This window comes from Hibiscus syriacus, unplaced genomic scaffold, assembly GCF_006381635.1.
Source record: "Hibiscus syriacus cultivar Baekdansim isolate YM2019G1 unplaced genomic scaffold, ASM638163v2 tig00110332_pilon, whole genome shotgun sequence".
Classification (NCBI taxonomy): Eukaryota; Viridiplantae; Streptophyta; class Magnoliopsida; order Malvales; family Malvaceae; genus Hibiscus; species Hibiscus syriacus.
In genome coordinates this window covers 3,486,711-3,511,523 of record NW_024062688.1, presented here as the reverse complement: position 1 = coordinate 3,511,523, position 24,813 = coordinate 3,486,711, and the positions used below count along the sequence as shown (strand labels likewise).

The 24,813-nt window shown below is 31.5% G+C and overlaps 2 protein-coding genes across 2 annotated transcripts; one reads left to right on the top strand and one right to left on the bottom strand.

The window, feature by feature from the left end:
• Positions 1–607: 607 nt before the first annotated feature.
• Positions 608–2,103, bottom strand: LOC120119432. The gene is made up of 2 exons (XM_039139245.1): positions 1,788–2,103; positions 608–1,693 (listed from the first exon to the last, which is right to left on the bottom strand). Exons 1-2 carry the CDS (start codon positions 2,032–2,034, stop codon positions 669–671), a joined length of 1,272 nt encoding a protein of 423 aa, XP_038995176.1. The 5' UTR covers positions 2,035–2,103; the 3' UTR covers positions 608–668.
• A 20,058-nt stretch (positions 2,104–22,161) lies between these two features.
• Positions 22,162–24,365, top strand: LOC120119914 (equilibrative nucleotide transporter 3-like). Its single transcript, XM_039139703.1, has 9 exons — positions 22,162–22,233; positions 22,329–22,433; positions 22,521–22,676; positions 22,763–22,906; positions 23,012–23,117; positions 23,293–23,465; positions 23,551–23,711; positions 23,805–24,063; positions 24,165–24,365. The coding sequence occupies exons 1-9, from the start codon at positions 22,192–22,194 to the stop codon at positions 24,276–24,278; spliced, it is 1,260 nt and encodes a 419-aa protein (XP_038995634.1). The 5' UTR covers positions 22,162–22,191; the 3' UTR covers positions 24,279–24,365.
• The last annotated feature ends 448 nt before the right edge of the window (positions 24,366–24,813 follow it).

The following is a 24,813-nucleotide window of genomic DNA, read 5'->3' as shown; positions in this document are numbered from 1 at the left end:
ACTACTAATGATTCCCGATATAGGTGGACATCATTTTCAAATATTGCATCATGATTTTCTAAAAAAAATTGCGACAATATTAAATTATTAGACACAATAACCAACCTCTCGCATTTTCACTTGAGAACGAATGCTATCAGTCTCAATAAACGAATACTACTTTCGATTTTGCATCCGTAATGATTTTCAAATTAAATAAAAATCGAAATCAAAAATTTCGATTTTAAATATAAGGTAATTAACTAGGTACCAATTTTTTGGCGCATGTAGGATTGTTAATCCTTCTCCATACGTAACTGACTCCCGAATCCCGAATCCGATTTCTAGATTTTCACATACCTTAAAACTCGATATATTGATAAAAATAAAATATTTTATTAAAATCACTCGATTTTTATAATATGTTATAAATACTATAATGTACTTTATACAGTCAATAATTGCACACTGAAATAATTAAATTATTAGAAATAAATATTCGAGGATTCAAGTAACAAGGCATAACTAAAACAACAAAAAAGGAACAATATAATAAATATATATTTATTTAGAGGAAAGCTTCAGTTTTCTATACAAGTTTGTTTCCAAAATCAAAACTCTCAATTCACTGTTTTAATCACACAAAATGAAAAGGCGCATAATTCATTAATTATACAAGACATAACCACTTACTGGCCTTTTTTGGAGACCCGACCCTGATGTGCATTCGACCCGCTTCTGCCCTGTTCGTCTCCACCCGGCACCACCATTCCCGGGTAAACCGGAACTGGACCTGCATTTCTAACACCATAATATATAGGTTGCTTCACACCATCAGCACCCACTCTTAGTTCCGGCTCGTAATGATCTACGACCGTTACGGGCCTGTATGCTTGACCCACACCAGGAACCGGCTGATGATAACCTACGGGTATTTGACCCGTTGAAATCGGATACTGTTGGACAAACTGTGGCCGGATTTGAACAGGTTGAACTTGGGGATTTCCGGGTTGAACAGGACCCGGAACATAATAAAGAGGTATTTGCTGCACGGGAGGGGGAGGAGCAGCATAATGAGAATCCGGAACATAATGCCACAGAGGAGGATTACCCGAATATGCTGTTGGCTGCGAAACGGGTTGGTCCATGAAACTCTCCGTTTGATTCTGCTTTGGCTCAAAACCCGGTTCGGGGTTATAGGGTTTAGTCTTAACCGGTGGGAGATCCGGCATTGAAGGTACAACCGGAGCTGATGAGGTTGAACAATATGGTGAAGAAACAACCGGGGCGGGAGAACCCGGATCCGAAACTGAGGCATTATCATGCAATTGCTGACGTGTGCCTGATTTTGGGCCACGAGGTTGGACCTCATCGGAGTTATCCAACCCGAATAAATAATCCGGTACCTCCGATACGATCGAGGAAACCTCGGAGCGGCCGCGTTCGAGCCCATTGGCTCGACTGTTTAGCGCGTCTAGGAACCAGTGCTCACGATTAACCGAACCGTCCAAAAGCGAGCTGATGCTACTGGTTCGTGAGACATCGCCTTTGGAGAAAAGAAAAAGCCGCAGCCGAGCTACCCGAGGGTTTTGATTCTGTGCTAGCCGCTCATATTCTTCCATCATATTCTCCAGATCTTCGTCGGTAGTCACCGATATCAAGGCATCGAGATCCTCGTTTGGAAGCTGATACTTAACACTTACGCTCGCAATTCCTGATCACAAAAACACAGTAAGATCAGATTAAATATGATGTCAAAACGATACCCAAACAGAAAATTCTCTTATTTTATTGATTTATCGGATTACCTGAGAGTTTGGAGAGCTTGCTCATGAGGGATGCGAAGGAGGTGGAGCGATGGACGGCGACGATGCGAGTATCACCGCCGACATAACGGAGTTGATTATCATGCGGACGGGGGAGGATCTTGCCGCCGAAACTGCACATGAAGCGAACACGTGTATGACCATCGTTCGGAGCGTGGTGTTCGGAACGTGGAGACGACGCGACGGAATCGGTGGTGGAGTCCAGCTCAGAGAGGTGATGCGATGACATGTTGGTGGGTGCTGGCAGTAGAAGTTCACCTGAGGCTATTAGAAGGAAAAAAAAAAGTTTCTTTATTGCGTCGGATTCTCCGTTAAAGAATGTCTGCGTCTGAAAAAAGATGCATATAAAACCTTGAATGAACTAGAAGTGGCTGTGAGAAATCATATGTGACAGACGAATTAGGACCCTTGATCTGCTTGATGAAATCATGCAAGCCAACGCCAATCGTTTTTCAGTATCAAGATGGGCGGTGGTGGCTGGTGGCCCGCCCCTGGGATTCGAAAGAGATAATTAAACGAAAACCGTGGTTAATTTTAAGTGATTTTTAAAAAAAATTATTGAGTTAAATTAAAGTATTTAAAAGTTTAAAATTTTAAATAAATTTATTTGAAATTTTGAAGGAATTAAATTAACTGTTAAAATATTTCCAAACTTGGGGATAAAGGCCCACCATTTAAATTTTAAAAATTTGAAACACAAACAAAATCCAAAAGTTTTGAACAAATGTGGTTGGTGGAATGGGATTTTTTTGATAAAAAATTGAAGTTTACCGTCCAAAGGGTTCTAAGCCACTAATAATGGTTTATAAAGTTAGTTGGTAAGTAAAGTAATTGGTAGGTATCCCATGACGTTGATCTTAATTAAAAATAATACATTCGATTGCTGTATTTGTGGCTCAAGATTTACACCAATAATGTATTTTTAATATTCTTTCAGTATGTTGCATTAAATTTGCCAACACAGTCCAACTTTAACTCTCTCCGGCTAAATTAGGGAAAAATTAGTAATTAGAAAAATAGGATATTTTAAGATTAATTAGAGAAATATGATTATTTGCACAATAACCGATAAAATTGTCGACAGCTATAGTTAATTTTATTCTCTTTTTATAATTTCGGGATCAAAATATAAAAAAAATAAAAAGTATAGAGATCAAAATGAAATTTTTGAAAATTTATCCATTTAATCAAAACCGTTAGTATAGGAAGGAAGGAAATTAAACTATGATTTTTGGAATGTTGATATCGGTTCTTCTTTCAGTTGGAGCCTTAAGCGTATATTCAAACTTCGAGCTATGGCTTATCCTATTCTTACTGCTGGAACAGATAAAAGTTCTGATATATGGGACGTTTTTTGTGATAAAAAAACCTCAAGTTCCATGGCAAAAAATAATTTGGTTCCCTCAACACATTCCTAAATTCAGTTTAATCACTTGGATGACTTTACTTGATCGTCTTCCAACTAGAGATAGGCTCTACCATATGGGAATTATTATTGATCGCAAATGTCTTCTCTGTGATGATTCTTGTGAAACGAGAGAGCATTTGTTCTTTAACTGCCATATAACTAGCCAGCTTTGGTCTACTGTTTTTTCCACATCTGGTCTGCAATTCAATTTTTCCTCTTGGGAAGATCTTATCATGTGGGCAAGCATGAATTGGAAAGGAAAATCTCTTCTAACTTTGATCATGAAAATTTCATTAACAGCTCTTATCTATACTCTATGGGACGAGTGCAACAAACGACTGTTTCAAGATCGATCCAGAAACTTACAAGATCTATTCCTTATCATTAAGGATGTTGTTAGAATTCAATTGAGTGATAGGAATATTAATAGGAATGACACTGTAAACATTACTCTATATGAATATTGGGGTATAGAATGATCTGATTCTTTTTGTATAGGCTGATCATTGTTTCTGTTCTCCTATGATTTTTGTATCTGTTACTGTGCTTGGATAATAAAATAAATTAAACTATGTTGGTGTTTGAAGTATAAGTATATTATAAAATTTTGAAAGAAAAATAAAATTAAAGGAATAAACAAATTCAGAAATCTTGGGATTGTGTGTTTACTTTTGAATATTTTGATATTTATTAATAAATTTAAATATTTGATTTCTTCTTTCTTTTTAGATTATGATATTATTAGATTCGATAATAGTTATTAATGATTTTAGTTTAGATACAATTTTAATTTGAATAATAGAGATTAAATTAGAAAATTTAAAAATATAAGAGTTAAAATAAGCATTTAATTTTTTTACCAATATTTATAAATAATATTATGTTTTATGTAAAAAATAAAATGAATAGATTAAGAGAAATAAAATTAAAAAGTTTGAAGAAAAAAACTAAAAAATTAAAATTAAAGTGAAAATCCAGCCGGCCGAAGCTCATGGGCAAGGCTACTATCACATGCTGACGTGGATAGGTGTCAGTGTCTGATTGTATGTAGCAACGTGGCCACCAGTCACTTCCTTTTGTCCTTTGAGTTAATTACTAGCTGCTTGTGCTTTCTTCTAGGTTTTCTTCACTGCCCAATCATTTGTCTATCTCATCTAATAAATAAAGGCCAAAGCCATTGGTGAAAATGGAAATAGGCAGCCATGAGCCATGGCATCTTAAAAAAATAGGACCAACTTCATATTTGGGTCATCTAAGTTTTAGAAAAAGATTCAATTTGATCATTGGCTTCTGAATTTTCCTCATTTAGGCCACTTGATTATTAATCCATTCACTTATTTTGAAATTACTTGGAAAATTTATGTAAAACACCTTAAACTAAAGTGACTTAGAGGGAGAAGATTTTTTTTTTTTGAATTCATGATGATCAAACGATGGAGATCGGATATCGGATCAAGATAAGATCAAAATTTTTATTTAAGTTTTATTAATATCGATGAAAACTAAATTGAGAAAAAAAAATGAGATAAAGTACACCACATTATGGTATTAATTACATAGCAAACGGGATCGATAACGGTTAAACGATAGTGGAAGAATATCGACCATGAGGAAGAAACAATAAATAAAATTTTAGGCTAATTTCATTAAGAAAAAGCTTGAAAACAAAACACTTTTTGTGCTAGCATTACATACTTAACGTCTAAGTTACTTAAATGAATATAGTTCAAATGTTTGCTGATCAATTTGAGAAATTTTATGATTGACTGTCTAAAACAAATTATTAAAAGTTGTGCGATTAAACATGTAATTTACTCTAATAAATCATACACAAATCATTTTTCTTTAACTTAGATTAATTAAAACATTTTCCAACTATGGTCCAAATTTTAAAATATTCTAATTGAGTTCTCTGCTTATCAATATCGTTCAATTAAATCTGGTATGTTTTTAAAAGAACCATAAAAATTTAATGACATAGTTCTTTTATATGTTAGATCCAAATTATTCATACAACTTGTACACACGTTTAAATTTTTATATATGTATTATATACTCTACATTTGATCTAAGCTAACAATTAATGCTCAAATAGATTGCTAAACTGATTAAAGGATCTAATTGAAACAATATTGATAGTTTGATTACTCAATTAGAATATTTTGAAGTTCAATGACCATTTTAAAAGTTTAATAAAGTTTGGAGTACAATTAGCTCTTTAGTTAAACAATTTAAAGAGAGCAAGTACCATATTTATTTAGGTAGTTATGATGTACGACATACTAATTTAAAGTTAAAGAATTGCAATAAATTAACGCAACCTAAAATGTTATAAAAGCCATAGCATTTTCGATCGGACACAACCTAAATTGTTAATTTTTTAAAATTTTTAGTTGCCGAAAATGTTGTTAAGAGGGTAAAATTTTCAGTGGCAAACTGAAATGTTATAAAGAATGTTTTCAATCGAAACAATGTTAAAAAAAATTAAACATTTTAGATCGTGCCTAACCGAAAATATTATAAGTTTTTAAATAACATTTTTTATTGCGTCTTTTCTTAACATGACATGGGTTTAAAACTAGTGTATTTATATGCATGTCACGATTGAGGTTATCTAAAGACTTGGTTTTTTTTATTATGCTTGAGCTTGAAATTTAGTCTATATATTTTAATTTGATAAAATTTATTTATTCTATTTTATAATATTATTTATTAGTCTAAAGAGTTTTTTAGACGTATTTTTGGAAAAAAAGAATATCAATTCACCATATTGACAGAATTTTCATTGCATTATAGAAAAATGTTATTGTCAACGTCTTTAAGACATTTGTTAATAAAATAATCCTTAAATTATTAATGAACTGACCTAAGAATATCATTATCAGCGTATACATGAAAGCCAACCAAGTTCAGTTAATTAATCTCTATTTGCATTAAATAATTTAGAAAACCTCCTTGCTGCGAACAGTATGGTAATTTTATATTTGAGTTGATTCTAGAAACTTAAAATAATAAATAAAAGCTATTCAATTTTTAAAAACATAGATCCTTCATGTTGGGTCATGGGATTTGTCTTGTGTCCTTTACCATTAAACTACATTTGCTTTAAACATCCTTAATTTGTTATCAAATCTAGTTAGTCCCTAGTGCTTTATTTATAATTTGATTTCAATCAACATGTGCAACCCTAAGTAATTCATAATTTGATTTTAGCTTGCCCAAATGTCACTAAGGCCACGTAGTTTAAGTTAGCTTCCATAAGGTCATGTATGGTAGTTGCCATTATGGCATAATGAACCAATGAAACACACACATAATAGTTAACACAAGGTCATCACATGCATTTACAAACAAATTAGACCTTCAAATCCAACTATTAGCATTACGTAAAGTTTGGTTATTTCCTATACATGAAGGGTCTTTTTAGGAAGATCTGTTAACTAAAGGTGTCTATTGGGTCGAGGTAGCCCAAATTAGACTCAAAGAGTATAATTCAACTAGGGGGGCAATTTTGATACCCTAGAGCATATTGTTCAGTGAAATTTGAAACTCTTGTTGGGAAAAGCACCTAGGTTGTGTTCGATAACACTTCAAAATAACATCAAACTCAATTCAAAACTCCTCAACGTCATTCTACACATCAAACACATATGTTAACAGTTTCAAATGAGTTTTAAACACATAGATATACTTTAAGCTACTAAAGGAGCATCCCAGACCAAGCTAAGCTACCATTAACATTAAACGCAACCAAGCATTCACATTACACTATCCATGAAGCACTTAATTTTAGTAGTGGAATACCTCCTAATCCAAGCAACTCAAATCACCTTATCTTTCCTGTAATCTTGGAGGACTCACCAACTTCTCTAGATTCTTAAATCAAACAAAAATTGATTCAAAATGCTATCTTTAATACTATAATGAAAAAATATAACTTAGGAATACATTAGAAATACAAAATAGATGAAAAATATCTCTCTTTCTTACATTAACAATCCTCACCAAGATAAAGAGAGGCAACACTCTACATTTTATTTATTAATCTCCTATAATATCTCGACAGAGACCAGGGATATATATACAGAAGAGAGAGGGCAACTATTAGTTGTCAACAGTCTAACAAATACCCTAACCACTGTAACAACATATAGCAATCAAGATGATCAAGGTATAACAACATTACCAAGATCTAACAGCCAAAACACACACATATATATTCACAACATCTTAAATCACACTTATCCTATTTTTTACCAAGTCATCATTTTTTTGGTGTTCTTACTACAATAGAATGGGGCTATAGTGGCGCTTTTTAAGTCCTATAGTGGCGTTTGTAAGTGTCGCAAAAAAGCTTCTCGGAAGAAACAAAAGCACCGCAAAAAACGCCTCTAAACTAACGTCGCAAACATTAGCGATGTTTGTAAATAAAAAATGTTGCAATAGGTTCGTAATTTTAGCGGCGCTTGTTTACAAAACGTCGTAATAGGTTCGTACATTTAGCGGTGTTTTTAGCTAAACGCCGCAATAGGTTATGATATTTAGTGGTATTTTTTGTATAAACGCCACAATGGGTTATTACATTTAGCGGCGTTTTTTATAAACGTCGCTACATGTTACAATATTTAGTGGCATTTTTCATATCAACATCGCAAATGTGTACTCCTTTAATGACGTTTTTCATCCTTAAACGCCGCTAATCGAGGCAGATTTACAAATATTCATTTTATACTCTTTATTGCCCAAATTTAACATATCCTGTAACAATTAATATCCGATAACAAACTTGATATGTCTCAAATTAAGTACTTAACAACATAAATAAAGTTTACAAGCCATTCAAGTAATGTAGTTCGACATTAAGTCAAATGTAATATAGTTCAACATTAAGTGAAATGTATATAGTTCAACAAGTATAATAAACAGAGCATGAACCTATTAAATCACCTAAGGTGGTGAATTTCACGGTTGAAATTACTGCATCATCTGCTTCATAGCTTCAAGTTGTTTTTGAAGTTCATCATATTTTAGCTGATATGTTGCTTCTCTCTCTGCTTCTTTTGCTCTAGCTTCGACTTTCATTTGCACAAATTTCTCATCCATTGTAGTCAACTACTTGTTTCAGTCGAATAAATTCTGATTGAGAAGATTAGTTATGTGATGGCATGTACTAAGACGAACTGGATCCAAAACATTTGGATGGGATAACGAATGATCCCTGACAGCAAACTCGACCATATCTTTCGGGACCTAAAACTTCAACAATAACTTAATTTTCAATCTTATCCACATTGATGAAACCATGAGATGAAGTTGTCAGTTCATACTCCATCCTTTTATCATTCAAATTCTCATAAGAATCAATTAAGAATTTAGAATAAATTCAAACATTATTTCAAATAAAAAAGTTCTACTATAAATATAAGTATAACATAATTTGAATTTTATGTGCAATAAATATACCATGATTTCTACAGCTTCAGGAGCCATAAAAGAGCCATCTTTTTTTGTATGTGTCAGTTTGAAGAGTTGTATTCCTCCAACTCGATTGTCGGACATAGTTTCCCACTAATTACATCTTCCACTGATACCTGAGCATTCCAAGTGGAACATTTGCATCTTCTGTTCTAGGGTGAGATCATTCTTAAAGTATTTCTTTTTTTAAGGAACTCTTGTGGTCTCTCCATTTCTTTCCTAACGCTTGCTTCAAATAATCATCTGAGACCTCTAGACAAAATTTATCCTTCAAATAACACAAATGTTAAAAGTAAATATAAAATAGTAATGAACTGTAATGAATTATCTATTACAATGAAATTATTACCTTAATACAATCCACGGCCTGATTTTTGTTACCATTCGGCATCTCGTGCCATAATTAAAAATTGATTAGTAGAAGATTAGCATTGCGTGCAATCACGCCTAAGTAACCAGCTAGTACACGTGCTTCTATCTCAATAGGTTGGCCAACATCATTACTTGTTACTTTGATACGGTCTCCAGCAAGAAGTTCATATAATTCTGTCATTATCGTGTGACCTCTATTCCTGCGTCTTTTAACATTTTCAACTACATAAGAAATAATTCAGTGCAAGTTTTTAAATTCAATTCAATAAAAAAATCAACTACCATTTAAATATAGTATCAAACATTACCTTCAATTTCTACAGTTTCATCAACTGTATTTGGAACTTCCGAAGATCCACCATCAATCGATTCTTCATGATTTGTTTCTTCCTCTTGTTAAGGAGCTCGAACAATCCGTAGATGAATAAATTTCCTCCTAGGCATAATATCTGCAATAAACAAATAACAATATGAATAACTAGTTACAAGAATACTATTAACGGATATATTATAAATTAATCAATTAAGATATAAATCTTACTACATTGTTATGCATATTAGTTTCCATAAATTTCTTCATCCATATCATCCTGAACCCATTGGAATTGTGAACTAGTACTAGTCATAGTTTCATATAAATTTTGTACGACAAAAGACAAAGTTTCTGATCTTGTTTCAATGTCATCTCTACTTCTATCTCCGATGTCTATCAAGGCTTTGGGGGTATTATGGAGTACAACATACCAACCCTCATCCATCGAATCGTGACAATAAAAAACTTGTTTGACTTGAGAATAAATACATATGGCTCATCCATCAACTATAGACCAATGTGAATTAATCGAGAGAAGTTCACCATTTTAAAACCTAATTGATTTCTTTTAATGCCTCGAGTAGTAGTTATATCAGCCCAATCACACCAAAATAACATAAACTTTCGTTTGCCATTATAATCCAATTCAATAATGTCTGTAAGGATTAAATAATATTCTACATCTCCCTTCACAGGATGGTTATCTCTAGCACTAGCATAACTTGTAGTTGAAGAAGTAACAACTACTCCACAATTTTGTGTCCTTCGTAATCTTTCGCGAGATTTCGTATGGAACCTGAACTCATTAATGAGAAAGGCATTATATTTTTTAACAATTCTATTCGGACCTTGAGAAAGTCATTTAACCTCTTCACTAACTTCCCTCCCACTCTAAACCTATGACGCGTGAAAGGTGAATTAGTGTGTATTTATATCAATATATTAAAACAAAATTATACATTATTTACGTGTGGTGCAAAGATTTAGATGCTTACCGTCTGCCCTAACCATTCATGAAAATTTCTATAAATAACTTATGAATCTCTCATTGATTTAATCTTTGTAAACGCGAACAAAATTGAATTATGTCTAGATTAATTTAGTTAGTATTAAGTATAATTAGTATGTCATAGGGTCCATATTACTTTACTTGTATATTTAGGTTTCAAGTCACTAGTGAGGAGAAGTGATATGTAATCCAATTACTCTAGGTTACCACGAATAATTATTTTGAAAATTTAATTAAACATACTTATATTGTTTTATGATATTAATAGACAAATCGAAAGCAATATTAATGTCATCATGATAATGCTTACAATGCTTACTAAGTTTCTATATGGTTATAAGTTAATTTATCATGTTTATGTATGCAATTATGTTTAAGTTGTTGAGCAAGTATATTTGGATGGTTAGATTATTTATTTTTGTTCTTTTATATTCCTTTAGGTTATGGTTCTATACTCACTAAGAGTATTTTTCTTCTTTTTCCTAGAATCTCCTTCCTCCTCCTCCTAGATAGGATTAAAGATTTAACTTGGAATTTGTAAAAAAAAATGTTTAAGTTGTTGACTACCTCATTGATTTCTTTTGTATATCACTCATTGATTTCATTAACTTGCAAGTTTAGGTGCTCGTAGATAAATCCAGAGTCGTATTGCAGATACACAAGTTTTCACTCTCTATTTTGAATGTAAAACTTTTGTGGTATTTAATGTATTTAAATCATTAAACTTAGTAGGAATTATAATATAGTCTCTTAATATGGTTATCGTTATAATCATATGCTTAATTGTTTGATTTTAGTTCAATTATCGAGTAAATCTAATTTTCATTAATAAATGTGGCACATTTAATTTAATTTTCGATTGATTCAGATTAAGGGTATTACGAGCCTTATCTAATTTAGGACCTAGGCACTTGAACTATGTAGTACTGCAGATAAAAAAAACTTTTTATCATATTTGGGACCAATTCACATCTAATTATATCCAATCCTTAGCCCATTAAAATCAAAGATTTATGCTAATCGAGTCAACAAAAGATCATATCAACACATGAATGTTGACTCCAAAATATAAATCGTTACGTTATCTTTCACTATTTGTTTCATGACATAGATCATTTCATATGTTATCAATGCATTCTCAAAGAACCCTCCACAAAAGGGTATAAAAGTATATTTCTTACTTATTATGTAACATCCCAAATTATAGGTTAGTGACTAAATTGTAAAATTTCAGAATTTGGTGATTAAAGTGGAAAAGTTGAAAAGTTCAATGATTTATGTGGAGATAATCCTTGGAAGTTTTTAGTAATTATCCAAAGTAGTAAAGGGCAAAATGGTCATTTGACAATAAAGATATTTTTATCCCCTTTAATAGGAGATTGAAACGTGGAAGATGAAAACATTTCATCTCTTCTTCCTTTCTTCTTTCTCCTCCCGTAAGAGCTCAAGGGCAAAGGTAAGTTTCTTCATTAGTTGATTATTTGTTCAACTAAAGGTTGGGTGTTGTTCATTGGATAGTAATTAAGCTTAAGGAAAGCTAAATTGGTTATAAAACAACAAGATGAAAGGTATAGGAGAGATTAAAGATTTTGAGTTTTTGAATGAAATCTTGAAATAAAGTTGATAAGTTGAATTTTAAGTTGAATTTGACTTGTCAATAGTTGAATTAAGAGATTTGGAGTGATAGAAAGGAATTTAGAACATGTTGAAAATTGAGTATAATTCTTGAATTTCATTAAGATGAGAGGATTTTGAGAATTAAGATGGATTAAATGAGTACAAATGGGCTTAAGTATGTGTTTTTGAGTTTAGTATATAGGAGAGGTTGAAATATGAAGTGTTTAAGATGAAATGAAGTAAATTTCGTGCTGAAAATATGATTTCTGGGCAAGGGGAATCGGTACCGATTCAAGGGAATCGGTACCCATTCAATGGGGAATCGATACCCCTCAAGCGAACCAGAAATTCCAGAATCTCATAGGGGAACCGATTCCCCCACAGGAGGGAATCGATTCCCCCTAAAGGAAAAATGTGAATATTGGTTTAATAAGTTCGTTTAAGTTGCTAGTATCCAATTACAAGGTGTAGATATCTAATGATTGTCTCAAAATGTACATTTATGTAGATTCTGCGCGTAAAGCAATTCCGGAATATTTGGTAAGTAAGATCGATCAAGGGAAAGATAAGAGATTGGAATTGACTAGTGAGGCCAAGGTGAGTGCATACTAGTGATATGTAGTGTTTAATGGAAATAAGACTTGCGATGAGTCTATTTCCTAGAGTAATATGCATGAAGTCATGGACATGATTATGTGTTGTTATAATTATATGTGATTATCTGTATTACATTGATTGTATGTATGCATGACTAAAGATAATGATATGATTTGTATATGTTATGTGATTATGAATAGGTAGAAAGGAAACAAATGATGATATAAGAATCTATTATAAGATATATGATATGAAAATATGATAGTGAGCTATGTGAAAGAACTATGAGATATATGAGTTATATAGAAAATATATACGAACAAGATATGACATCTATGTTTATATGAAACAATGCAATGTGATATGAGCTATGTGAGATATGAATATAAAATCATATGAGAAGTGAAAAGAATTATATGAAAATAGACTAAGTGATTACATGTATATGTGAAAGAAGCTATGAGCTTATATGAATATGTGATATGATATGGAATACATGGTTACACATACATATGGTGTGTGATAGAAGAGAAATGACAAGTAATGTGAACTGTTAAATGATAATGCCCATGTTATGTGATATGAGAGCTAGGGTATAGTTGGCATGTCAAGGGTCGAGGGTTTACCTATGTTCTTCGGGACATATGGACTGTTTACCTATGTTCTTCGGGACATATGAACTGTTTACCTATGTTCTTCGGGACATATGGACTGATTACCTAGGTTCTTCGAAATCTATGGACTGGTCCTTCGAGACATTGATCGAGCTGTGGTGACAGCATATGTGTGCACAACCTCAATGTACTCACATACCTTAAGTTCTCACTAGTGTACATGGGCTAATAAAGTGATTAAACAAGCATACTGAATGTGATATGTATACGATGGGTTTATAAATGGTTATCAAAGGTAAGTGGTTTGAAATGTGTTACATGAACCATATGATGTTATGTGTGTTTCTTAATGATAATGATAGAGATTATGATAATGATGGTATATGTTTATGTATGCTTTATGTTATATGAAATATTATATGTTTTATATGCCTAACTAAGTCATCGACTTAGCGTGTGATTGTTTCACACGTAGGTTTGGAAAGCGAAAAGAAAAGTAAAGAGGAACAAGACAGGTCAGTTCTCCTTACCGAATGTCAGATCAGAAGAGAGGTGAATAATATGTATTTTTGTATATAAAGTTCTAGTTGGCATGTAATCAAAAGAATATATTGTATAAGCTCTGAATAATTTTGTAAATGTTTTGAATAATTTAAATGTTATAAAAGTTTTTAAATTACTCATTATTTTATACGAATAAATTTTTGAAAAGTCAATGTGACACTTCGGACTCGTATCCTGGTCGGATACGGGTTAGGGTGGTTACATTTAATGGTATCAGAGCTACGGTTTAGCCGATTCTAGGCTAAAAACGAAGTCGAAAGTGTTTTAAAAAGTGTACATGCCAACACAAAGTGAAAAAAATTGTTCTTTTCAAGAAGTGATGAATTGTATTAAAGATCTAGAGAGATCTCAGAAGAATTAAGAGAATTCGTATCTCATAAAAATTGATATTATCGAAGGGAGATATAGATTATGATTGTCAATTACAGACTCGATTTGAATTAGTTGTATTCCATAGCAAAGGATCAAAACTTGATGAAAGACAGATACGCTTGAATAGTAGAGTCTGGTACTGGAAGATTAAATAAGGAGTTAAGAATGAATATGAAGTTAAGTTAGAAGGGAAAGTAATGGATTGGATTAAAAGTTCTGCTAGAAAATAGGTAAAGCAAAATTATTTTAAAAGGATCAAGTGATATAGGTACTGTTTTGCAAGGGTTTAAGAATAGGTGCATTGATGATTGATTTATAAGATAAAGGAAATTGTAATGCCTGAGTTTGAACCCAGGAAAATTGCATTGTGAATGAGTAAGAATGTGAGTTGAATGAGTCAAATAAATTAATGTTGAGTTAGTTTCGACCGGAAAGAGTAAAGGATTAATATGTTTGAAGGAAGTCAAGTATATGTGTATTATGATTTGAATAAGGACTTTACGAAGAATAAGGTATGTGCAAGGAGTGTTGATTATCAAAGTGATGAAGAGATGATAAAGATTAGTAATCAGAGATGAGTACAAGTGAGAGGAAAAGAGTATGTGAGCATGAAAGAAAATATATGATTTATGTATAAGGAGATTTTGATTTTGAATAAATAAAGGTTATGTTTCTTGGTCAAGCAGATTTAGTCAGAGGAATAAAGAATAATTTATATGTATTAAGAAAGTGTAAGAAGTAATTAAGCGATGATGGAATAAAGGTTGGTTATTACTGCAAGGTAATTAAAGATTGATAAGGAATTTGATTGATTAATGATTTTGAGTGATAAGAACTGAGTGGAAAGAAAGATTAAGTAAAGGAAACAACATGAGAACATTAACAGACATGTTCTTATCAAGGTGTGCAGTGAAAATTCGATGATGAATTTTCTTTAAAGGAGGGGAGATTTGTAACATCCCAAATTATAGGTTAGTGACTAAATTGTAAAATTTCAAAATTTGGTGATTAAAGTGGAAAAGTTGAAAAGTTCAATGATTTATGTGGAGAGAATCCATGGAAGTTTTTAGTAATTATCCAAAGTAGTAAAGGGCAAAATGATCATTTGACAATAAAAATATTTTTATCCCCTTTAATAGGAGATTGAAACGTGGAAGATGAAAACATTTCATCTCTTCTTCCTTTCTTCTTTCTCCTCCCGTAAGAGCTTAAGGGCAAAGGTAAGTTTCTTCATTAGTTGATTATTTGTTCAACTAAAGGTTGGGTGTTGTTCATTGGATAGTAATTAAGCTTAAGAAAAGCTTAATTGGTTATAAAACAACAAGATGAAAGGTATATGAGAGTTTAAAGATTTTGAGTTTTTGAATGAAATCTTGAAATAAAGTTGATAAGTTGAATTTTAAGTTGAATTTGACTTGTCAATAGTTGAATTAAGAGATTTGGAGTGACAGAAAGGAATTTAGAACATGTTGAAAATTGAGTATAATTCTTGAATTTCATTAAGAGGAGAGGATATTGAGAATTAAGATGGATTAAATGAGTACAAATGGGCTTAAGTATGTGTTTTTGAATTTAGTATATAGGAGAGGTTGAAATATGAAGTGTTTAAGATGAAATGAAGTAAATTTCGTGCTGAAAATATGATTTCTGGGCAAGGGGAATCGGTACCCATTCAAGGGAATCGATACCCATTCAATGGGGAATTGATACCCCTCAAGCGAACCAGAAATTCCAGAATCTCATAAGGGAACCGATTCCCCCACAGGAGGGAATCGATTCCCCCTAAAGGAAAAATGTGAATATTGGTTTAATAAGTTCGTTTAAGTTGCTAGTATCCAATTACAAGGTGTAGGTATCTAATGATTGTCTCAAAATGTACATTTATGTAGATTCTGCGCGTAAAGCAATTCCGGAACATTTGGCAAGTAAGATCGATCAAGGGAAAGATAAGAGATTGGAATTGACTAGTGAGGCCAAGGTGAGTGCATACTAGTGATATGTAGTGTTTAATGGAAATAAGACTTGCGATGAGTCTATTTCCTAGAGTAATATGCATGAAGTCATGGACATGATTATGTGTTGTTATAATTATATGTGATTATCTGTATTACATTGATTGTATGTATGCATGACTAAAGATAATGATATGATTTGTATATGTTATGTGATTATGAATAGGTAGAAAGGAAACAAATGATGATATAATAATCTATTATAAGATATATGATATGAAAATATGATAGTGAGCTATGTGAAAGAACTATGAGATATATGAGTTATATAGAAAATATATACGAACAAGATATGACATCTATGTTTATATGAAACAATGCAAGGTGATATGAGCTATGTGAGATATGAATATAAAATCATATGAGAAGTGAAAAGAATTACATGAAAATAGACTAAGTGATTACATGTATATGTGAAAGAAGCTATGAGCTTATATGAACATGTGATATGATATGGAATACATGGTTACACATACATGTGGTATGTGACAGAAGAGAAATGACAAGTAATGTGAACTGTTAAATGATAATGCCCATGTTATGTGATATGAGAGCTAGGGTATAGTTGGCATGCCAAGGGTCGAGGGTTTACCTATGTTCTTTGGGACATATGGATTGTTTACCTATGTTCTTCGAGACATATGGACTGTTTACCTATGTTCTTCGGGACATATGGACTGATTACCTAGGTTCTTCGGAATCTATGGACTGGTCCTTCGGGACATTGATCGAGCTGTGGTGACAGCATATGTGTGCACAACCTCAATGTACTCACATACCTTAAGTTCTCACTAGTGTACATGGGCTAATAAAGTGATTAAACAAGCATACTGAATGTGATATGTATACGATGGGTTTATAAATGGAAATCAAAGGTAAGTGGTTTGAAATGTGTTACTTGAACCATATGATGTTATGTGTGTTTCTTAATGATAATGATAGAGATTATGATAATGATGGTATATGTTTATGTATGCTTTATGTTATATGAAATATTATATGTTTTATATGCCTCACTAAGTCATCGACTTAGCGTGTGATTGTTTCACACGTAGGTTTGGAAAGCGAAAAGAAAAGTAAAGAGGAACAAGACAGGTCAGTTCTCATTACCGAATGTCAGATTAGAAGAGAGGTGAATAATATGTATTTTTGTATATAAAGTTCTAGTTGGCATGTAATCAAAAGAATATATTGTATAAGCTCTGAATAATTTTGTAAATGTTTTGAATAATTTAAATGTTATAAAAGTTTTTAAATTACTCATTATTTTATACGAATAAATTTTTGAAAAGTCAATGTGACACTTCGGACTCGTATCCTGGTCGGATACGGGTTGGGGGTGTTACATATTAAGAGGGGAAGAAGCATATGTTTTGACTTGTTGGATAACACCACTGGGATTAACTTGTTTTACATAATTCGTAAACATAGATGATTTTGGGCCATTGAATAAGTAAAAAATAAATTGATAAGATTAAAAGTATAAAATGTGAAGATATTTACTGGAAAAAAACAATGAGTCAATCTCAGTTATCTATTTTCACTCATCCAACAATTCTAAATTCATGTGAAACTAAAGAATTTTACATTGTGTAAATGGATATTAACCCATGTATGTATATATATATATATACACCTAAGACATGAATTTAAAGTTTAACATTGTATCTAATTTTTTTCTCAAATCATGTATTTGAATTATGATTCTGTTTTACAAATTATCCAAAATATAAGTCGGTTAAAATAGTTAAAGATTTAAATCATATTTGAATTTGAATTCTTGGATCAAATTGGTAAAAACCCATTTGAACCGATATATCAAATGTTGACACTAATTTGAATCAAGAAATCAAGATTGTTTAGTAATTTAAACACCTTAAAATTTATAACAGAATTATATTTTGGGATAAGTTGCATAAAATAATCCAAGTTCATGTACCCGAGGCTGACTTGACCAAAGAGAATTCAGATATTTACCTTAATAAACTTAGAGCAAACCCACTCGGATTGAAACTCTTAAAGGTTTGGCCCATAAAGCTTAGAGCTGGTCCTTCCAAGTGGGCCTACTGCTACTTATCACCAGAAACAAATGTCATTTGTTGTGCCGTCCGGTCCTTATTACAATTCAATGTCCATTGAAGTGGTGTACTTTTCACGTCAATAAATATCTGTACGTTTTCTTCATCTCTCCATGCATTCGCTTGCCCATGACATCAATAATTATTGCCAACAAGCTCACTCAACTCTAAAATATCTAATTTTTATATTCTAAATTAATCATTATCTTTTTAAATTAACATAATAATAAATATAACTCTCAATATCTATTCAAATCATTGTTTTAGATTTTTATTTTTAAGTATTTTAATTTAAAATATTCTAATTTTTTTTATCAAAAACAATTTTTATTGAATAAACTCAATAGGTGATTAACAAATTCTTATATCGTTGACATAATATTTTTACATATGTTTAATTAGTAATGTAACATATATTACATCATCACTTTAAATGATGTGATATTATCAATTTAAGTAATATGATATATGTCATATCATCACTTTAAATATAATTATACATGTCACGTCAATCAACAATTAAAAACATGTATGAAAATGAAACTTTAGTAATATGTATTAATAATTAGTTAACTACCTATTTTTATCTAATAGGGGTGATTTTCATGCAAAAATTTAAAATATTTCAAAAATATAATAGAAGTCAAAATATTAAATTGTACAAATATGGGGTTAATTTTATTATTATTAGGCCTATAAACGAACCAAACGTTCAACGAACCGTTCGTGAACCGTTTAGTGGGAAGTTTGTTTATGTTCATTTACTTACTAAACAAACAAATATGAACATGATTTTATGTTTGTTTAATTAAATTAACGAACACGAACAAATGTCTCGTTCGTTCATTTACGTTCGTGAACGTTCGGTAATCCGCTCGTTTATGTTCGTTCATTTATGTCCGTGCATGTTCGTTTATGTTTATTCGTTTATGTTTGTTCATTTATGTCTGTGTATGTTCGTTCGTTTATATTCATCCCAATCTCCATACACATTTAAAATATTAAGATCCAATCATTGATATTTTAAAACCCAAATAATTTTAAACTCAAATCAATCAAATAAAATATAAATTATACTCATTTAAAACCCAAATAATTTTAACTCTGAAGTTGTAGGTTATATTAATGAATAATGAATTTTATATTGTTATTGTTGTTGTTGTTTATGTTCGTTTTCGTTCATTTATTATCTTCGATTATGCTCATTTGTTACATTTATGCAGGTTCGATTAAAGTTAGGCGAATGAATATGAGCATACATTGTTTGTGTTCGTTTAGTTCATTTAAATGCCTAATTATTATACTTTTTAAATTTTAATTTTATAGGATAATAATTAAATTTTAAAACCAAGACTTTTAAATTTAATATAATAATCAATTTTACAACACATTAATAGGATAATTTAATTATAGTTTATATCAATATTAAAATTACAGATATAAAAATTAAAATATATGTTGAAGTTATTTAGTCACCTCAGTTGATAAGGGAGTTACTGTTTAAGGGTGTATATTGTTAATAGGATAATTTGATTATTGGTCGAGCAACTATATTTGAAGGCATATGTTATTAATGGATAATAAAATTATAAACCTATATTATTTTATAGTTATTTCAAACTTTTTAAAAGGTTAAAAGGTAAATTATTTATTTAGTACTCAAACTATCAGTTTTAGTCCATTTTAATTAGTACATAAACTATCAGTTTTAGTCCATTTTAATTAGTACATAAACTATCATTTTTTTTAAAAACATATCTAACGTTAGTTTTCATTTCATTTTAACCGTTAAAAATTAATGTGTTTAATTCTTAAACTATCAATTTTGGTCCATTTTAATACCTAAAATTTCATTTTTTTTCTTCAAAATTTAACATTAAATTTTGAACGATGGTACTAAAAAGAAACAAAAATTAAACTTTAAGTATGATTTTTAAAAAATTAAAAGTTTTGGTGCTAAACCAGATCGAAACTGATAGTTTAGATATTAATGACATAATTTATCCCAAAATTTTTTTAATGAACGAAGATGTGACAACCCTTTATTTGTCTGACACTATCCATAAAACTGAGAGCTGCTTTGTTCCTTATTATGTGCATTTCACGTCCACAATTGACATCCATTATTGAGATGTTGAAGGAAAAAAAAACATGCCTTATTTGGTTGACTTCCTTATATGGCAGATTCCCTAATCATACTCCTACCTAATATTTGCTGTCATTGTCTTCTTCACCCCTTCACTAAACCCTAATCTCAAAATCATATAATAACGGTATTTGTGGTCATTATACGTTACACGTTAAGAACATGATAAGTGCACAAAAATATGTATTAAACTAAAAAAATTATAAAATATTTAAAATACAAAAGAATTAGATAAAATTTGTATATTAAAAGAATTAGATGTATATGTTCATGGATAAATGAAAATGTACAAAATCTCTATTTGTCTCTGTCATTCTACGAGTCTCTTTGTTTTTGTGTATAGTATTATCACTCCATTGGACAACATTCACTACTGAAAACTTAATCAGAAAATCATATTTTAATCCAAACGCTTTCGAGATACCCTAATGACATAGGAATGGCAAGTGCTTTTTCTTGTGAGACGAGTTGATTGACCTACACACTGATATTACTATTATACCAGGATTATCATTATCATTTTTAACGACGCCATAGCTGTAACTTTGTCTAATTTCTTTTTTTAACCAAGCCTCAATCAATTTTCTTTTTTAATTATGTCTAAGTTTTATATATATACATGTTTAAAACGTCACATGTTAATCTGTAGTAAAATTAATTATAAATCCACCATTTAACTTTATAACCTTTTTCTAAAAAGAATATTTTTATAAATAATCTAAAATTTAAATTGTTTCAATATTTTTTATTTAATATATATAAGAATGCCTTTAATTTAAATAACATCCAAAAGTTCAAGAATTTAAATCCCTTAATTGAAAGTAGCAGCAATCAAGCATTGATTCCATCCAAAAGAATATTTTTTTTTTACTAATTTGATTAGCATATGAAGAATACTACTTGAATTGTTCCTAATAATTTATCATTACCTTAAATGTATTCTCCAATATTTATGTTGTAATTATTACCTCAACTTTTCCAACACCATTTCAGGAGGCGCAAAATTAACATTTGGCCACTCAAAGTTTTAAAGATTTTAATTTAATCCTTTAAAAAATTTAAAATTCTCATTAGATTTTATTTTTTTAATATTTAAATTAATTTTTCTATTTTTAAAACAAATTCTCATTAAGTCTCAAAATATTTAAAAAGTAATTTAAATTTCTAAAATTTTTAAAAAGTTTAAATAGACCTTCAAATTATTCTGTCAAATCCACATGACCATTTCACTATCTTCACTTTGGTACTTTTTTTCTCCATAAAACCAAAACCAATATTCTTTTTGATACACTTACCTTTTTCTCTTCACCAAGTCAAAATCATAAACAAGCTGAAATTGACACATTAATTTTCATTTAATAAAATAAAAATAATGCATTATATATCGAAAAAAGAAAACATATAAGACGGATCCCACCATAAATTACAATAATTGTTCAGATTCCTTCTAATAATAAGCAACTTTTCCTTCCTGAATATTCACATTTGCGGTCCATAGCTCACATCATTTCATTTGAGGCTTTCACACTTTATATTATATTATCCAGTGTTCACACTTCACACCATCCAATGAAATATTGAAATTAAGGCTCAGCTCTTTTTTCTGTCATTTTTGTGTGTGTACATATAATATATAAAAATGCATTTCCATTATTGCATGTGGTCGGCCTTGCTATTGTGTATATATATATATATTATTTGAAGAAATTTTGTTAAGCAAAGCAAGCTCTTTTGTTTCTGTATTGACAGAAACTAGTTGCAGAATTTCGCTAGTTATTCACTTTTCTTCATTGTTGAGGAAGCAAAAACATGACTACTGCTAATGGTGGAGATTCGCCTACAAGGCTTCCGGTTTGTGCTTTTCTTCTTGTTCTTTCGCTGTATCAATGGAATTCAAGATTTTTGTCTTGGTTTAATTTCATCAGTTTGCCCTGGAAATTCATCAGGGAAAGGTTAATGCCATAATTGTGTGTTGGATTCTGGGGTTTGGATCTCTTGTTTCATGGAACAGTATGCTGACAATTGGAGACTACTACTATAATTTGTTCCCTGTAAGTCCCCTATTCTTACTCTTTTGAAGAAGATAAAATTTGGGTTTCTATCTGTTGGTTTAATGATGATTTCGTTTACATTTCAAGGACTACCATCCTTCCAGGGTGCTTACTCTGGTTTATCAACCCTTTGCATTTACAACAATGGCGATATTAGCTTACCATGAATCAAAGATAAATACCAGACGAAGGAACATATTTGGCTACTTCCTTTTCTTTTCAAGTACTTTGATGCTCATTGTGGTAAGGTTAACTTACACCCATATTGCATACTTCATGCACTTGGTTCTCCTATAATCTTTATCTTTTGCCAATCATTTCTTTGCTAGATGGATTTAGCCACATCAGGGAGGGGAGGAATCGGACCGTTCATCGGTATATGCACATTTGTTGCTTGTTTTGGAGTTGCAGATGCTTTTGTTCAAGGTGGAATTGTTGGTGACTTATCTTTCATGCTCCCTGAATTTATCCAGGTTGGTCATCTTTGTCTTTCTTGGATAAATTCTAATATGAACTCAATTTCATACCAAGTTTTACAGCAATAGGTTTAACTGTTAATTGTTGGTTTTATAATTCAGTCCTTCTTTGCTGGTTTGGCTGCATCCGGTGCTGTGACTTCTGCTTTGAGGTTTATCACGAAAGCGGCTTTCGAAAAGTATGACAACGGCCTTCGAAAAGGGACAAGTATGTTCTTCATATATGTTGATATACCGATGTAACATATTGGTGCCTTTTATGCTTTCATATGTTTTTCATAAACTTCCAGGGGCATATTTATATATGTTGTCTTTTGATGCTAAACTATAAAGAAAGTGATGGATTTTTAGTTCATTGATTCTTTTTTCCCCTTTTTTTGCAGTGTTGTTTCTAGCCATATCTACATTTTTTGAGTTCCTTTGTCTCCTGCTGTATACATATTACTTCCCAAAACTTCCGATCGTGAAGTATTTCCGGTCGAAGGCGGCCTCGGAAGGAGCGAAAACTGTGAAAGCTGATCTTGTAGCAGCTGGTATCCAAACAAAAGATGACCAAGTAAGTGCTGTAAGCCTGTAACCTTATTCTAACACGGCATTTATCAAAACCCTTAACATTCCCTAATATATTAAAGCTTTTACAGCCTGAAGACAATGCTAATGAAGTTGATAGGCTAAGTAACAAGCAATTGTTCCTTCAAAACATAGACTACGGGCTTGACCTTTATTTGATATATGTTTTGACGTTGTCAATATTCCCCGGATTCTTGTATGAAAACACTGGTGAACACCAATTGGGTTCATGGTAAGTACTTAATGGTTTGTATGTTATTAATTATATCCACTTGTCTTCATAGTACCTTACAATCCGACTACCTAATGGTTGGTTTGTTTTTAGGTATCCACTTGTATTGATTGCTGCTTACAATGTGTGGGATCTGATATCAAGATACCTTCCCCTTGTGAAAATCTTGAAGATAGAGTCAAGGAAAGGCATTATGATCGCGATACTCTCTCGTTTCCTGCTGATCCCCGCTTTCTACTTCACCGCTAAGTACGGAGATCAAGGGTGGATGATATTCCTTGTATCATTCCTTGGGTTAACAAACGGTCACCTTACCGTCTGTGTCATGACTGCAGCACCTAAAGGCTACAAGGTTAGTGGCAGCAGAGTCATTTGCAGCTTGGAAATTGCTGGCAATCATAATGATCTCTAATGAACAACTGTTGTTTGTTTTTTGTTATTCCTTATTCGCAGGGACCGGAGCAAAATGCATTGGGGAATATACTAATATTGTGTTTATTGAGTGGAATATTTTGTGGGGTTGCTTTGGACTGGTTGTGGCTCATTGGGAAGAAGAATGCCTTTTAAAAGATAAACTTCTCTTGGCAAGGAATCAAATATTAGATTCGATGCTTTAATTTGTTATAATCATTGTTAATATGGTCTTATCCTTTATACCATCGTTTCCTTGTTCAGTCTATAAATTTATCAATAGCAGAAATGGCCTACAAACTTGAGCTTTCTTATTGCTTAAACTGAATTGTGAAAATGAAAATTGAGGATGCATGGCATGTCTGCATGTACAAAGTTGTCCACTTGAATGAAGAAAATTATAACATGACGATTACGTAACACAAAGAGTGAATTTGGATTTCACTCTGTATTGTGGCTGCCGCAATCCCTTAGTATAAGTTGTTTCGTACTTCCTACAGTCCAAATGGGTCTTAGCCTGTGATTTGATTCATATATTATTGTTTAATGAGTACCCATACCCACCATTATATCCATACTCACATGTTGGTATTATGTTAAGAGAAAATCGCCTCAGTGACCAAAAAAAAGTTATAATATACGATTTTAACCAACTTTTTTTGGATTTGCCAAAATGACCAACAAAATCGCA